The sequence below is a fragment of the Crocodylus siamensis genome, chromosome 2 (genome assembly GCF_052110815.1).
Source record: "Crocodylus siamensis isolate JL-2025a chromosome 2, ASM5211081v1, whole genome shotgun sequence".
Lineage (NCBI taxonomy): Eukaryota > Metazoa > Chordata > Crocodylia > Crocodylidae > Crocodylus > Crocodylus siamensis.
The window spans coordinates 124948040-124965601 of NC_143396.1; the positions used below are offsets into that span (position 1 = coordinate 124948040).

At 47.5% G+C, this 17562-nt stretch overlaps 2 protein-coding genes across 3 annotated transcripts in view; one reads left to right on the forward strand and one right to left on the reverse strand.

Annotated features, from left to right (window-relative positions):
- The window catches only part of SGMS2 (sphingomyelin synthase 2), a 138863-nt gene extending 124233 nt beyond the window's left edge, over nt 1-14630 (reverse strand). The window contains exon 1 of one of the 2 annotated variants that reach the window (XM_090036739.1): nt 14521-14630. The gene's annotated coding sequence lies outside the window, so the exon portion shown is untranslated. Of the gene's footprint in view, nt 1-9556; nt 9668-14520 lie in introns of those variants that run through there. The other variant, XM_090036740.1, reaches the window with a different exon arrangement.
- PAPSS1 (3'-phosphoadenosine 5'-phosphosulfate synthase 1) overlaps nt 13691-17562 on the forward strand; it is a 61631-nt gene continuing 57759 nt past the window's right edge. The window contains exon 1 of the mRNA XM_090036735.1: nt 13691-13932. Coding sequence (XP_089892861.1) covers nt 13873-13932 — 60 coding nt within the window. The 5' untranslated portion in view covers nt 13691-13872. The remainder of the gene's footprint in view (nt 13933-17562) is intronic.

A 17562-nucleotide genomic window follows, 5' to 3' on the forward strand; every position in this document is an offset into this window, starting at 1 on the left:
TTGATGCTGCAAGACAAAGGGCATTGTGTTCTCCCAGGGCATGAAGAGCCTGGTTCTGCATGCCCCAGGAATTCCCATATAGGCCCTTCAAGCCCTGGGAGCACCTGCCAAGCTTTTTGCTGCTTAGAGATGTGCCACTGGGATCTCTGGGGCACATCTCTGTAAGCAGTTTCCCCATATTTGTCAGTGGGAAAAGCTGGGTAGGGACTTCCAGGGCTTGATGGCCCCAGTCATGCACACCCAGGGAATTCCTGCATAAGAGCGGGCTGCTCAAGCCCCCAGAGCACCTGGCTCTCACTCCATAAAGCAAACTGGCATCCACTTACAAGTAATACAAATTGTGATACCACCTTTGTTGTGGCCATAAATTTGGACATCTGGGGTGCAACAAGGTTTATGGACATCTTTTTGCTTGATCAGAACTGCTTGTTTTTTGAGTGGTGCGGATGTCCATAGAGAAATGGGCTTGGGGTAAACAGTTTTTAGTGGTATCATTTCTGTTAGAAATTAAAGGGATTTTCCCAGATGATAGATCTGTCCAGGTCAGCATTACTATATGTTGTTCTATGCTGAGTTTGTCATGAGTGGTACTGGTGAGGCCCAGGCAAGGATTTGTTGTCAGTTCCTAAGGGAGTCACAACACTTATACTCTTGGATTTGTATTTAGATATCTGGATAATTTTAGGTGTCCATTGACTGATAAGGCTTTGATTCTGGGCCAGCATGCAATTCGATTTCCCTCCAGCCCAGCCCTGTCAGGCAGGTCTCTGGTGCAGACTGGGTTCCCAGGGTACATAGTACCTATATTTATCTTGTCAAGATACCTGGGGGTAGGAAAGTACTATTCTTGCCATTTTACATTGGGGAACTGAGACCCAGTGCAAATAACTTACTGAACAACCATGTACATACCTTCCTTTGCAGATAAATTTGGACATTGCGAGGAGGGAATTGTGGGAGAATAGTTTTGTTGAGGGACTGTAGCAGGGCAATCATCATATAAATATCAGAGGACACTTAGAATCCAGTACCAGCAGGGGCAGCTTTTTCCTGTTCCCTGTAGTGCGAGTGCTGTCAGTACTCGGAGGCGGTGGTGATCTGCAGAGCTTCAGCCCAAGCCACGGCCATGGAATTGTTAAAGAACTTCGAGGGCAGGTCTTGAGAAATACTAACTATTCAAGGCACTGTCTTCATATCCTGGCTTCTGCAAGAGGTGTGGACACCTTTGAAAGTCCACCTGGTTAGAATGTCTGTCTACCATGTTCATCCCCAGATGGTCTGGTGGAGAGGGTCAACTGGACCTTGAAGGGGAATTTAAATACATTTGTGACAGGGGAGCCTTGGAAATGGGACATACTCCTACCTTATATACTGTTCAGTCTGGTAGGTGCCCCAATCACGTACCAAGTTCTTTCCCTTCAAACTCCTATATGGGAGGTGGCCTTGAGAGGTATTTGACCTGTTGTTTGAGTTTGTTGTGTTTAAGCTGGATAACAAGGGATTGGATTGTGACTACAGGGGTGTGTGGAGGCTATACAGTGGTGCCTGGTGGGACACTCACTGCAAGTAGCCCAGACTGGGGTCAAGGCTCCAGAGGGCTGGTACAGTCAGAGCACTCTGGCTTGCAGTCAGGGACCCTGAGGGCTGGCCCAGAGCAGAAGACAGTGTCACAGACCTGGAACACACGAGTGCACGATGGGGGCTGGGGCTCAGAAGCCAAAGTCTGGGGAGGTGGACCTGGGCTGAGGGATGCAGCCAGAATAAAAGAAATCAAGGCTGGGAAGGCTGAGGCCCAGACAGTGGTTCAAGGACTGAGGGCCAAAAGCTGTGTTGGAGTAACATCTGTGAGGCATAGGCATGGCTACAGGGGAGAACAGAGACCATGAATATAGCCCATAAGGGAGCTGGTGGCATAAAACACTGATAGGGCCAGAAGTTAGTACCCTCAGAGCAAGACTGGGGCCAGCCAGGTATGAGAGGTATCAGCTAGCTGAAGTGAACTAGAGCTCACTGGGATCCTGGGGCAGCCTCCATTAATACCATAATAGTTGCATCACAGTGTGGCATGAAAGGAAAAGGGAGGGTACTCTGAGTAACCAGAGTTGGGGTAGGAGTTGCATGGCCACCAGGGGGCATCACGTCCCTTGGGCATGGTCCTGCTACATGCAGGATCAGCCATTATAACAAGAATGCATGGCTCAGGGTCTATCAGCCTGGAGACTGGTCCTGCTGTTACTTCCTTTATCTGAACACAAATGCCTCTCTAAATGGCAGGGGTCATATGAGGCCCTAAGGCAAGTGAGGAATGTGAACTGTGTGTGACTTGGGGGAAGGTGACACAGGTTGCAGATATACCACATCAGCCAACTAAAACCTTGGTGGGCCTGGGAAGCTCTCTCAGTTACAGGAGATGCAGGAAGTTCTGGTCAGCTCCCATTTTATAAGGTCATGTTGGAAAAAACCTGTACTCATCCCAACTGAAGGAGGCAAGGACCTACTAAAAGAGTTTCTGCGTGTGTTCAAAACAAAGCCAGGGAGACCCACCTTAAATCACTGAATCATCTTAAAAACTGGTTGCTCTGTCCAAACAGGGTCCTTCAGGGTAACTCAGAGAACACTGGAGACAGTGAAGATATGTTAGTAATTGATATGGAAGATATTGAAGTAGTTGAAGAGTCATTGAGCGAATGGTGCATGTTAGTTTACAAACTGGACCAAAAAACCTGGTTCTGCATTGATGTCTGCAAATTAAATGCAGATTAAAGTCTGCCACATACCTGATGTCTCAAGCAGATGAACTGAGTAGAATGGCTGGGTAAGGCCAAATACATATCTATATTCAATCTGAAAAAGAAGTACTGGCAAATTCTCCTCATTTTAAGGTTCTGCCAACCAACTGCATTTCAATACCTTGGGGGTTCTTTTCACCCTTTGGTGACCATAGCACCCCAGCCACCTTCCAGTACTTGATGGATACAATCCTGCAACCCATTGTGAGTGTCACGGAGTGGGTGCAGGGGCGGCCGTGATCCCGCTAGCGCCCCCTGCTGTGTCAACTTAGGTGATCCAGCACCCTCAACTTGCCCGCCACGTCTTTGATCTTATGAGTTCAGTTATGGGAGGCTGCCTACTTGCACCCTGGGGCCTGTGCCATGCCCCTCGCGCTCGTTGCCCCCTCTGGGGCCTGTGCCGCGCCCCTCGCGCCTTGGGGCTCAGGTGGCGCGTAGCCGTGCCTGGCCCCCTGACCCTCCTTTGGGGTCTTATGCCCTACTTAGGCTTTACTCCCGATACTGCCCCGCTGGGCTGGGGTCGGGATACCCCACTAGCTCCAGGGCTCTTCACTGCCCCCTTTAGCTCCGGGGCTGGGCCAACGCACCCCCAAACAAAGCTGAGCCCTCTCCGGCACCAGTCGCCATGCCCTCCCAGGGCACACTAAAATACAGCACCTTCTGCGCTACCAGGAACCCCCAGATTGTTGGGGAGCTCCCGTGAGGAGCTCCTCACACCCCTACAGCCTCACCCTGTCCTCTGGTATAATGGTAACTAAACCAAACTATTAGCCAGCCAGCTACAACATAACATAAGCCCGAGGCTTATCATACAAAATCCCACGCCATGCTGGCTCTCAACCCTACCTCCCTCCAGGTCCTCACTACCCCTGCAGCCTCACCTGGTCCTCTGGTGTAACCATAACAAAACCATGAGCCAAGCAGCTGCAACACAAACAAGAAACCTACTGGCTTATAACACAAAGCTTGCACTCACTCGGCTCCTTAGTCATGGTCTCTTATAGGGTTACAGTTGCCTGCATCACTGCAGCCGGTCAGCCTGCTCCTGCTCCTGCTCCTGCTCCTGCTCCTGCTCCTGCTCCTGCTCCTGCTCCTGCTCCTGCTCCTGCTCCTGCTCCTGCTCCTGCTCCTGCTCCTGCTCCTGCTCCTGCTCCTGCTCCTGCTCCTGCTCCTGCAGCAGCCAGAAGGGAACTGCTACTAGGCTCTGGCCTGGACTGTTTATAAAGGCCTGGCCCTGCCCCCTTCTGGCCACATGACCTGCCTGGTTGCCCCAGCAACCGGCACCTTGGCTGCCCTGGAAATTGGCAGCTAAGCCTGCATCGCCCTCATTAGTAGCGAGCACCCTAGTGCTTCGCTACAGTGAGCATACAGTGGCCTATATTGATGATGGTGGTGTTCACTGGCACTTGGAAGGAGCATTTTTATTGGATCAGTGCTCTGCTACAATTCCTCCAGGCTGTGGGCCTGATGGCAAATCCAGCAAAATGCCTCCTTGGGTGTCAGAAGATTAAGTATTTAATCAATGCTGACCGTCTGAAGGAACACCTTGAGAGGCTGGACACCTTCAAGTCAGCTGGCCCAGACAATTTACACCCCAGGATACTTAAGGAGCTGGCAGGCATCACAGCTCAGCCACTGGCATGGATCTTTGAGAACTTGTGTTGTTCAGGTGAAGTGCCCCAAGATTTGAAGAAAGCCAATGTGGTACCTATCTTCAAGAAAGGGAAGAAGGTAGATCTGGGGAACCACAGACCTATCAGCCTGACCTCTGTCCTGGGGAAGATCTTAGAAAAAGTTATCAAAGAGACCATTCTTGACAAACTGGCTGATGGCAACATCCTGAGGGATAACCAACATGGGTTTGTTGCAGGTAGGTCTTGCCTGACCAATTTTATCTCCTTCTATGACAAGGTGACATATCACCTGGACAAGGGAGAAGACTTTTTTAAAGTCATACATATTGACTTTAAAAAAGCCTTTGATCTGGTGTCCCATGATTATCTCACGGAAAAATTGGCCAACTGCGGCCTCGGCTACATCACAGTCCAATGGCTGGGGAATTGGCTCTGAGGTCGGACCCAGAGAATGGTAGTCGACAGAAGTAAGTCATTGTGGTGCACCATGACCAGTGGGGTCCTCCAAGGCTCTGTCCTTGGGCCTATACTTTTTAAGATCTTTATTAATGATGTGAACATTGGTATCAGAAACGGACTTTCCAAGTTCGCCAATGACACCAAACTGGGGACCTGAGGACAGGATGGTGATCCAGACTGACCTAGACAGGCTCAGAAAATGGGCAGAAGTAAACCTGATGATGTTCAACACTGAAAACTACAGGGTACTCTACCTTGAAAAAAACCCCTGTAGCACACTTACAGGCTTGACAGTGCTACTCTTGCTAGCACCACAGCCAAAAAGGACTTGGGGGTCATAGATTTCATAGACATTAGTGCTGGAAGGGACCTCAGAAGATCATCGAGTCCAGCCCCTTGCCCCAGGGGCAGGAAGTCAGCTGGGGTCATAGGATCCCAGCAAGGTAAATATCCAATTTTCTCTTCAAGGTGTTCAATGTAGGTGCTTGAACCACCTCCGATGACAGGCTGTTCCAGACCTTGGGGGCTCAAACAGTAAAGAAATTCTTCCTTATGTCCAGCCTGAAATGGTCTTGTAGTAGTTTATAACCATTTGACCTCATCATCCCTCGGGGTGCTCTGCTGAACAAATGTTCCCCCAGATACTGGTCGTCACCCCTGATAAACCTATAGGTGGCTATCAGATCACCCCGAGCCTGCACTTTTTCAGGCTAAAGAGCCCCATGGCTCTCAGCCTGTCTTCATATGGTCTGTTTTCCTGACCTCTGATCACGCACATGGCTCTTCTCTGGACTCTCTCAAGCTTCTCCACATCCTTTTTGACTTGTGGAGCCCAAAACTGGACGCAGTATTGCAGCTGCTGCCTCACCAAAGCCAAGTACAAGGGGAGAATGACGTCCTGGGATTTGCTTGAGAAGTATCTATGGATGCAAGTCAGCGTTTTGGTCGCTTTACTAGCCGCAGCATCGCATTGCAGGCTCATGTTCATTTTGTGGTCAGTGATGACCCCCAAATCTCTTTCTTCCGTAGCGCTAGCCAGCGTAGCACTGCCGAGCCTATAAGGATGCTGCAGGTTTTTCTTCCCAAGGTGGAGAACCTTGCATTTTTTGGTGTTAAACACCATCAGGTTCTCGTCCGCCCATTTGCTGAGCCTGTCCAGGTCAGCCTGGATCACCTGCCTGTCTTCTGGTTTGGATGCTTTGCCCCAAATTTTGGTGTCATCGTGAACTTGGTCAGTCCGCTCCTGACTCCAATGTCCACATCATTAATGAAGATGTTGAACAATATGAGTCCAAGGAAACAGTCTTGGGGCACCCCACTGGTCACAGGGCACCACGATGAGTGACTGCCATCAGTTACAACCCTCTGGGTCCGACCATGGAGCCAATTTCCCAGCCAGCGGATCGTGGTGGACCCAAGGCCACAATTGGCCAGTTTCACCAAGAGGTGATCATGGGATACCAGTTCGAAGGCTTTTTTGAAGTCAAGATAAATGACATCAATCTCTTCTCCCTTGTCCAGGTGATAGGTCCCCTGGTCATAGAAGGAAATGAGATTGGTGAAGCAAGACCTACCCACAACAAACCCATGCTGCCTATCCCTTAGGATATTGGCATTGGCCAGTCCATTAAGAATGGCCTCTTTAATAAACTTTTCTAAGATCTTCCCCAGGATAGAAGTCAGGCTGATGTGCCTATAGTTAGCTGGATCCACTTTCCTCCCTTTCTTGAAGATAGGCACCACATTGGCCTTCTTCCAGTCTTGGCACTACACCAGAGCACCAGGAGTTTTCAAAGATCTATGCCAGGGGCTGGGCTATGATGCTCGTCAGCTCCTTGAGTACCCTGCGGTGTAGATTGTCAGGGCCAGCTGACTTGAAGGTATCCAGCTTCTCAGTATGTTCCTTCACAAGGTCAGCATTTATGGAGGGCAGGGGATCTCCCCCACCCGGACCTCCCTGTCCCATAGTGGGCATGGGCGTCCCATGGGACTGATGAAAGACCGACACAAAGTATCCATTTAATAGGTTGGCTTTTTCCTGGGTGTCAGTTGTCCCATCTGGTTCAGCAGGGGTCCAATGTTGCCCTTGCTTTTCCTCCAGCTCCCCACATATCTGAAAAAGGACTTTTTATTGTCCTTGACACTCAAAGCTAGTTGGAGTTCAGTTGCAGCCTTGGCTTTCCTGGTTTGTTCCCTGCAGGACCGGACCAGTGCAGAATAATCCTCCTTGGAGATGAATCCCATCCTCCATCCTTTGTAGGCTTTTCTTTTTAGCTTTAGGAGGTCTGCTGTGTCCCTGGAGAGCCAGGGGGGCTGCTGTGTCCTCTTGCTGCTTTTCCTTTGAGATGGAAGAGACTTAACTTGTGCATTGAGGATCACTTCCTTGAGGAGCAACCGCCCCTCTTGAGCTCCCCTCTCCCTGGAGTCATGGTCCCTTAGGGCCTCACTGACAAGCCTCCTGAGCTTGTCAAAGTCAGCTTTTCTGAAGTCAAGGACTTCCGTGTTGCTGACTGACTTGCCAGCTTTACGGCGGATGGTGAAGGTGATCAGCGCATGGTCGCTGTCACCCAGCTTCGCATCGATCACTAGGTCGTCGATTAGGTCATCCCCTGTAGCCAATACCAGGTCGAGCAGCGCTTTGCCTCTTGTTGGCCCACAGACTTCTTGAGTCAGGTAGAAGTCATCCACGCACGAGAGGAAGCTTTGTGACCGCTTGGATTTTGCTGACTGGTTCTCCCACGAGATCTCTGGGTAATTGAAGTCACCCATGACAACCATTGTCCTGGAGCATGAGGCCTCAGCCAGTTCCCAGGTGAACTCCTGGTCAAGCTCAGGACTTTGGGTGGGAGGTCTGTAGTAGACTCCCACCATTGTGTCCCCTGTACCGTGTTCCCCATGAATTTGAACCCAGAGGGTCTCCAGTCATCCACCTGGTCGCCAATATCAGCTTGCAGGGACATGTAGCTTTCCTTAACATAGAGAGCTACACCCCCACCCCTTTTATCTACACGATCCCTCCTGTACAGGGTATAGCCATCTATACCAGAGGTCCAGTCATGGGTGGAGTCCCACCAGGTCTCCGTTATCCCAATGACGTCATAATTATTTGCATTGAGCAGGAGAACGAGCTCCTCCTGGTTATTCCCCAAGCTCCTGTCATTTGTGTACAGGCAGGCAAGTGTCCCCTTGGGGGCACTTGCCGTGCCCACAGATTGTACCAGAGCTGGGGCAAGGGTGGGCTCCCTTAAGTGCCTTGGCCCGCTGGCTTTGCAAGGGTTGCTCAGTGGGCCAGCAGTGGTGGTAGTCCCCCTGTCCCCCAAAGTCTCCCAGGTCTCTTTTTAACATATCTATTTAATGATCCTTTATAGTTAGGACACCGCTACTCACACTTTGGAACTGTGGCCCCAAATACAAGTAAAAAACACAACAAAAAGATAAAGGTATGCACATTTGCAATGGACTTAACTTGGTAAAGATACGTACAGTGTATCTTTACAGAACTCACAACCTCACATAAAATTGTACAGACAGAGTCTTTAAAACATCATATAAACTTGTTTTACTTAGATGAAAAGAACGTTGTTTTTACTTCCCTTTAAATACTTGGAAAATGCTAAGATATTATGAAGATGGGAACCACAGTGCTACCTAAATGGAACAGGATTGACTTACATATCTTCCAGAGACAAAAATCCTACTTAAACCTTTGTTGAGACAAGGTTATCAAATACTGTTAGCATGCAATCTGTACTTCAGAGTTTTGCATCAATAAAACCTCTTAATATTACTGATTGTCCTGTATATCTAATCTAAGTCTATATTACTTTTTATGATCAGGTTTACAGCTAGAGGTATAGCTGTTCCACAAATAGCTTTGCAAAAAGTTTCAGTCAATTATGTTCTTGTTTTCTCTGAGAAAGTATTATTCCTTTGGTCAGGAGAGTTATTGCTTGTAATCATGTTATGAGTCTCTCCTTGCTCATCTACTTTTATACCAGCTTCTTTGCAATATTTGCTGAGGTGGGACCCAGGAGTTCCTTTGCAATTACCTGTATGCTTGGATCCTAATGTTTTTCCATCTTTATTAAGACCACTGAGCATTAAGGTTTAAAGTCAGTTTTTTCCCTTGAGAGCATTCAGAGAGGTCTTGTTCCCCAAACCATGAATTAACCATAAATTAGATTAAAGGTTCAGCTCTGCCTGCTTTGTGTTACTTGGATGGCACAAAGGGGTGAGATTCTGGTATTGAGTGGCCAGCAGATAGTTTTGTGCAGCAGGAGGGAATCTTCATTAGCACAGAGCTGGCTCCTGTATCCCCACGTAATTACCAGCACAGGTTGTGTACTGAAAAAAAGGGGTGGGAATATGAGGAGCTGCTCCACTGATCATCTATTGGTATATTTTGGAGCAGTCTTTAGGCTGCTCTAACTTATACCAATCACAGAGTGACACAGAAATAGCTGTTCTTTCACTGCCCTTTTCTAACATCCACACTGACCAGATCTTTGACAAATGAGAGAGTGGAACTATACCACAAAATTTAGCCAGCTTCAAACAAAACTAACACTTATATTTCTATTCAAATTAAGTTATGTTTCATGTGATTCTATCTTTATTTTCAATCATATGCCATATATTTGGAAAAAAATATAAAAAAAATTAATTAAGTCTGACCTGATTCCAAACAAATAGTCAAGCTGGAAGAAATCTGTAAGCCTCATTTTGTTGGCTACTTGCTGCTGCTTTGACAGTCTTCAGAAGTCTGTGTGAAATGATCCATTTATCTCAGCGTATAAGAGTCTCTGTCTCTGTCAGGATCAGAATCATAGAATCACAGAAAATTATAGTTGGAAGCGACCTCAGGAGGTCACCTAGTCCAACCAACCCCCTGCTCAAAGCTGGAGACCATCCCCAACTAGACCATCACAGTCAAGGCTTTGTCCAGCTGGCTTTTAAAATCCTCCAAGAATGGAGATTCTACCACCTCTCTGGGTAACCTGTTCTAGTGCTTTACTACCCGCTTAGTGAGTTTTTCCTAGTATCTAACCTAAACTTCCCTTGCTGCAACTTGAAACCATTGCTGCTTGTTCTGTCATCTGTCATCATGGAGAACACTAGCTCCATCCCCTTTGTAACCACCCTTCAGGGAGTTGACAGCTGCTATTAAATCCACTTTGTTTTCTCTTCTCCAAAGGGAATAAGCCCAGTTCCCTCAGTCTCTCCTCAGGAGTCATGTGCCCCAGCTCCTTAACCATTTTTGTTACCCACTGCTGGACCCTCTTCAATTTGTCCACATTCTTTCTGTAGTGGGGGGTCCAAAACTGGACACAGTACTCCAGATGTGGCCTCATCAGTGCTGAATAGAGGGCAATTGCTGGCAATGCTCCTGCTAATGCAGCCCAGTATGCCATTAGTCTTCCTCACAAGGGCACACTGTTAGCTCATATGCCTACTGTAACACCCAGGTCCTTTTCTGCAGAGCTGCCATTTATCCAGTTATTCCCCAGCCTGTACTGATATATGAGCTTGTTCCATCCTAAGTACAGGAGTTTGCACTGGTCCTTATTGAACCTCATGAGATTTATTTTGGTTCAATCATCTGTCTAGGTCTCCCTGAATCCTATCCCTACCCTCTGGTATATCTACTACTCCCCCAGCTTAGTATCATCTTCAAACTTGCTGAGGGTTTTCTCCATTCCATCTCCCAGGTTGTTGATAAACATACTGAACAGGACCAGCCCCAGGACCAACCCTGGGGGCACTCCACTTTATATTAGCTGCCAGCTAGACATCAAGCTATTGATTACTACCTGTGGAGCCTGACAACCCTTATAATCCATTCATCCGACCTGTACTTCCTTAGCTTACTTGCATGAATGTTGTGGGAGACTGTTATCAAAAGCTTTGGTAAAGTAAAGGTATACTTTATGCAAATTTGTTTTGTGCGAAGCAGGGAACAGCTGAGCCATGCAGAGAAGGTACTTGCCTTATACTGCCTTGGCGATGTGCCCGCTTGCAGCGCAGAGTGAGCACTTTCTCCTTGCATGCCTGAACAATACTCTTATACTTCTTCCTAGTTCTTTGTCCAAGTTTCCACTTCTTGTAAGCTTCCTTTCACTGTTTTAGATCATAGAAGAGTTTCCTGCTAAGCCAAGCTGGTCTTCTGCTATGCTTGCTAGTCTTCCTGAACATTGGGATGGTTTGTTCTTGTGCCCTCAAGTAGGTTTTTTTTAAAAATACAAGCACTTCTCATGGACTCCTCTACCTCTCAGATTGGCCTCCCAGGGGATCCTGCCTGTCAGTTTCCTGGGTGAGTTGAAGTCAACTATTCTGAAGTTCGGGGTCCTTACTGTGCTACTCTCCTTCCTTCTTTTCTTCAGGATCCTGAACTCAATCATTCTATGGTCACTGCTGCCCAAGTTGCCATCCACTTCTTTATTCCTCATCAATTCTCCCCGGTTTGTGAGCAGCAGGTCAAAAAAAGCATGGCCACTAGTTGGCCTCTCCAACATGACAAAGCCGTTCTCAACACTGTCCAAAAACTTGGATTGCTTGTGCACTGCTGTAGTGCCCTCCCAGCAGATGTCAGAGAGAATCTCAGTATGTAACAACGGTTCTAGCATGTATTTTTTTCTGCCATTAAACATTGCATTGAATTTACTACTACATTTCTGATTTGCTCTTGCAAATGCAAACATGTAAATTATTATTTTCCTGTTTCAAAGAAGTTTAAAACCTTAATTGAATATGCAATGCTAACTATAAAAACATCACCCTGACATCTTTGAAAGGCTTTTCCTCATTTCTGGATGTAAATAAATATCTTCCCTTGAATAGTGACTTTTTGTTTCTCACTAAGGAGTCAAATAACATGCAGTACACAGATTAATTTTAGTTTTTTAGTTCATTTTAGTCCTTCAAAGTACAGTATCATTTCCCTCTGAAAACTAGCACAAGTCATAAAGCAGTCCAAAAATATCTCTTTTTAAACTCCCATTGAGAATAAGTTCCTGAAATATAACAGGGGAGTGAACCAATATAGCTGCTTGTGAAGTCAGAGGCTATTGCTTTTTTTTTTTTTTGGTAACATGGGGTACAAAATATTAGAATTGGAACATTTCCATGATTGCTTTTAATTTGCTTATTAGTTGTCTGTGTTTCCTACATATGTTGATTATGCTCAGTTTAATTGAGTCTGATAGATTCAACTCAAGATACATGGAAAAGATGTATCACATGAAGCACATGTTTTAACTGGCTATCATTTTGGAAAGGAGTTCGGGTGCATGTTAGCAAGAGAGAGGAAGCAGCACACAGCAACAGACTGATAAGAAGGCCTGATAGCCTGAACTGTGTAAGCCTAGGAAAAAACAAAAGAATGAGCTTCTGAATCTGGGGTGCTGTCTGAAAGCACTTTGGAGTGGTGAGTCGGGAAACTCTTTTGTTTGAATTCTCCTGCATTCAAGAAAACAGGACTGTACATTCTTATAAAGAAACAGAATTCAGCAAAAAGAGTTGACTCTGTCACCCATTACTCCTTCTCACTGGAATAACTTGCAGAACCCTGAATTTTGGCATGCCTCTGAGATCAAAAACAGAAGCACCATTCTTCTCTCCTCTTCTCTATTCCTTCCCTGTTTTGTTGCCCCCTCACCCTCCACACTGGTTGACAGAATTGGCCAGCTACAGTGGAGAATATGCTGAATCATTTGGAGGGATTTTATGTCTGACAGACTGAGCCCTTTGTCGTCTAGGTCTGTGAATTCACTGCCTTGACAGCCTCCTGCAAGCCTAGGTTTTAACTTGGACAGCGCTGAACCTGGATATCTTAAGATGCACTCCTTCTTTCAAACCCAATTATAACAGAACTACCACATCTGACAATCCGTTTAAGGAGTGGGAGTTGTGTGTTGCAACTTCACAACACCACACCAATTGTGCAATCCCACACAATGCATGGGGTCTGCCTTAACATTATCACCAAACCAGGATGCGGGTTGCCATCATGGTGTGGCACCAGCGCATTGATTGCAACCCTCTGATCTTGCCATGTGTCTCCGGGGTGTAGAGACAGTGATGACACAACAGGCAGGAACTGCGTTGCAACACAGTTTCATCAGTTCACCATGGGGCTGGCTTGGCCCCGAAGGGCAAAGACAGGCAGGTTTGCACCCTAGCCTTAAGTCAGAAGGCAGGGTAGGGATCCACGTAAGACTGCCTGAAGCAGCAAGAGCTCTAAATTGGATATTTAGAGTGCACACATCTAGGAGCAGGACAAAATCTGTGCCTCCTTCCCTTCTCTGGGGCTCTTTATCCCAACGTCCCAGGGCAGAGACTATACATACAGAGGATCCAGCGCACAAGGGCTCTGACTCTGCCAGACCCCTCTCCTCTCCAGTATGCCCAACCCCCATGATTGTTGGCGTTGTTCTTAAGGTCTGTGCTTCGGGAATGTGAAAAACTTAGCTCTTTTATACGTATGTAAATTGCAGATTCTACTCTTACTATCAAGGCCAGGTGAAGACGGGCAATAATGCACCCGCCCTCTACTGAGGCGAGCGAGGGGCCACCCTGGAGCCCGTCTGGGTGGAGGGAGGGGGATGCAGCCCCCCCCCGCCTTGCCCTGATTGGACCAAGTGCTTTCTCCCCTGCACCCCTTATCTCTCCCAGCCCATCGGGACAATAGAGAGGAGCTGGCAGCGCGGCTAGAACGGCAACACCGGAAGTCCCCCGGTCCTCCTCCTCCCGCTTTTTTTTTTCCGGACTGCGTTCCACCCGGTGGCAACGTTATGGCTTGGCGCATGCGCTAGGACCGGCTCGGTGCGTGGCAGTGCCTGTGAGCGGCGGGGGGAGGAGCCAGCCTCCCTCTCTCTCCGCCCCCCTTCCCCCTCCCGCCAGCCGCTCTGGCTGCTGTAGCAGCTGCGTCTGGGGAGGAACGTCCCGCGTGGAAATCCCCCTAGCCCCGGCTCCTCCCTCCCGCCCACCCCGGGATGGAACAGCCTGGCAGCCGCTGCAAGAAGGTCAAGCTGAGCAACAGGGCGCAAAGCTGGGTGAGCTGGGGATGGAGGGGGAGGGGGTGTCTGTCTCTGTCTGTCTGTCTGTCTGGTGATGTGGCAGTGGGCGGGTCTGAAATGTGCACACACAAAAAGGCAAAACGTGGAAAAAAATTAGATGTGCAAAAATATAAATGGAAATAATAAAATGCAAGCCCAGCCCCTTGGTAGCAAGGGGGGAAGCTGGCTGGAGCAATGAGAATCTGGAGGCTTCAGCCTCAGGGATGTTGGTTGTAGCTGCATTGGATGCAGGCAGGCACAGGTCTTTGGGTAGACAGGGTACCTTTGACTACAGTAACTGAATAGTTGGAAAAAATTGTTCTCTGCAGGTTTTTGGGCACAAATGCTCTTCTTTAGGCCTGAAGGAGGGTGTTTGTGTCTGAAAGCCTGTAAAGAACAATTTTTCCAACTAAGTTGGTGTAATAAAAGATATCAGCATCTGGGAGCATTTGGGGAAGGGCAGGCACAGATTGGAAGTGATGCACCCCCACCCCCATTGCATCAAGGCAGAACAGCTTTAAATACTGTCCTTGGGAGTGAGAGAGCCTGCCCCTTGAGCCTCTGCCTTCACTTGCCCTTACTTACCTTTTGCAAGTTGGAGTGGGTGAAGGGAAGACTGTAGAGGGAGAAATGTGGGGAGGTGTCTAGGGTCTGACCCTGTCTTGCAGGAGGTGATTCTTCAGCTGGGCGGCCCGAGGAAGACGGGAGGCTTCAAGCATCTGGTGCACAATGCAGCCATTCATGGCTCTGGGGCAGCTGGAGACTGAGGTTCTTTTGCAATGTGGCTATTTCATAGAGTGGGCTAGGGAACCTCATGGCCAGGCACGAAAATGAACCACAGCCTTGATTTGTGAAGGTGTGGGCAGCTCGGTGTATGGTCCAAGTTAAGAAAAAGGCCCTTTTCTAACCCTTTTCCCCATCCCGCCCCCAGAACACTGAGAGGTTTCTAATGGGAGAGAAAGTATTTAAAGAAGAAGAAATTAAGTGTTTGAAAGGAGGACTGAGTTCAACCAGGCATGTTATGCTGAGCTGGAAGGTGTTTGAAAGAGCAACATAGTGGCACACACACTGTTTTCTTTTTATGCCTTGCTGAAAGGTAACTCGGGTTCCAAAGGTAACGTTTTGAATGAAAAAGTCTTTACATTTTTTTTTAAAGCCAAGCAAAACAAATGCACCTCTGTCACCTGAAAATAACCTTTTGTAAAGGTGACTTTCACAGAAGCCAAAGGTGTTCTGTCAGGTATTTAGCTCTAAAACCTGTTTGTTTGCACAGGTTTAGGCTGGCCTGCTAAAAAGGGATTGTCTTGATGTAACCTGTTTTCTTTTATTTCTGTTTGAGAGAGCTTGGAATGGAGCTAGTAGTAGTTCCAAAACTAGTAGTGAAGTACACAAATGCAGCCTTCAAAGTAGGTGTTGCAAGCTTTGCCCTAACTGGGGAAATGATTTGTCAGAATTTTAATTAATGTTTCCAATGACCTATTTTTCTGTTTAGTGAGGGCTTATTTTTGGCCAACTTGGAACAAATATAATGAAGAAGTGTGGTATGCTGAAAACTTTGCTTTGTACCTTTTTTTTGCAGGAACTAGGTAGAATGTAACTCCATTAGCCATCTTGTCAAAAGATCTCTGAAGGTTTGACTACCACTAGTGTCCAAGACTTAGATGAAAGCTGCTTGAACCTTATCTTTGTCACTGTCATTTTACTTGAGCAGAGTTAAGGCTGAATGGTGCTTCTGATGGAAATGTTCAAGAAGTGTAGCCAGACTGCCTTTCCAACCTTTTATTGTTCAGTATATGTCCTCTCTACAGATTGTCTCTGTGTTCAGGCTCCTGTGCATGGCTTTTCATGCTTGTCATCTGTTCACACTGAAAGCCTAATACTGAAGAGCCACACATGACCTATCCCTGTAGGGGTTGCATCCACCAGTGCGTTTGGCAGGCCAAAGGGAGGATGGTGCATATTATCATTGGAGCTAGTTGCGTAGATGCACAATGTCTGCAGATGCAGCATAGAGTGTTGTGAATAAGTAATGTGTTTTTCTACTTCTGTAACATAAAACACCTAATATAGAATATATACCACGCAGCTGTATTCAAAGGTTTTAATAAAGTATTCTGTTCTTTCTACTATCACTCCCATGGCAATGTACTGCACAGACAGACCGGTTTATTGACAAACAAAATCAGGTCGGTCATTTTTCACAAGTCTTGCAGACAGCTTAGTTCTCTGTAACAAGAAGTAGCCCTCCAGCATCTTCCAACAAGAGGTTAGAATGCAGAACTCTACCATTAAATAAAACTCAATATGATGCCTCATCCTCCTGATCTGGTGGTCTATAACACATACCCATCATGACATCATATTTGTTTTTCTTCCCTCTGTCCCTAGCTCAGAGACTTTCAACAGGCCTATCTCCAGTTTCATACTGGAGCTTTGAGCCAAACATACAGCTCTTTTGTAGAAAGCTCAATTCCTCTTCTTCTCCCCTTCCTGAACAGTTTATATACCCATCCATGACAGTGCTGCAGTCATGCGAGCTGTCCTACCAAGTTTGTTATTCCAGTCACATCATAGTTTGATGCATGGGCAACATGTGGGGGGGGCACAGGAGGGCACATGGCTGCTGCTGGCTTCTGCGGGTGGTTGCATCCCTGCCCTTGCTGCCAACGCGGTCCCCGCTTTCTGCTGCTGACAGTGTGAACGGTGGCCATGAGTGGTCCCTACTCACCCCTGACACTGCTGCGGCTGCCTGTGGGCAGTCCCCACTTGCCCTGCCCTTGCTGCTGCTACTGGGGCTGTCTGCGGGTCATCCCTGCTCACTGGCACCGCCTGCAAGTACTCACTGTGCCCCACCCCCCAACCTCAGGAGGCACGTATCATTCATGGTTTAATGACTGCAATGATTCCTATTTTTCCTGCTTGTTTCCCAAGCTCTGTGCATTTGTGTACAGAATGCCCGAGGTAACTAGCTGTCCTACTTTCTCAGGAAGAATGAGAGGCCCTCCTGTGTTGCCCCCTCCTGCTTGTTGCTTCCTTCAAGTCACCTTGCTTACCTCAGGGCTTTGGTCTCCATCTCCTGGCATACCTAATTTAAAGTCCTCAGTAGGCTAGTGAATTTGTCTCCAAAGATGCTGTTCCCGCTCTTCATCAGGTGGATCCCATCTCATCCTAGCAATCCTTGGAATGATGTCCCATGGTCAAAGAATCAAAAGCCCTGTTGGCAACACCATCTGGAAGATGGGTGCTCCTTCTTCCCCAGGCCCTTTTCCTTGACTAGAAGGAATGAGAAGAACACCACCTGAGCCCCTGTCCCCTTCAACCTTGCACCCGGATCCCTGTAGTCCCTTTTGATCTGTGCAGAGGCACCCCTGGCAGTATCATTGGTGCTAGCATAGATGAGCATCATGGGTAGAAGTCAGAGGGCTGGATGAGTCTGTTCTATAAAGCTAGACTGAAAAAGAGAAATATGGGCCCAATACATTCTGCACTGCCGCCCAAAGGGAATATTAATTTTAAATGTTTGTTTGTATTTTTAGACAGCTTTTATTACTGGTTCTGCCCATTATTAGAACTGAAAGGCTTCTTAAAACCGGCTTTACCTTTTCATACGCTTCTGTGGTTTCTTTT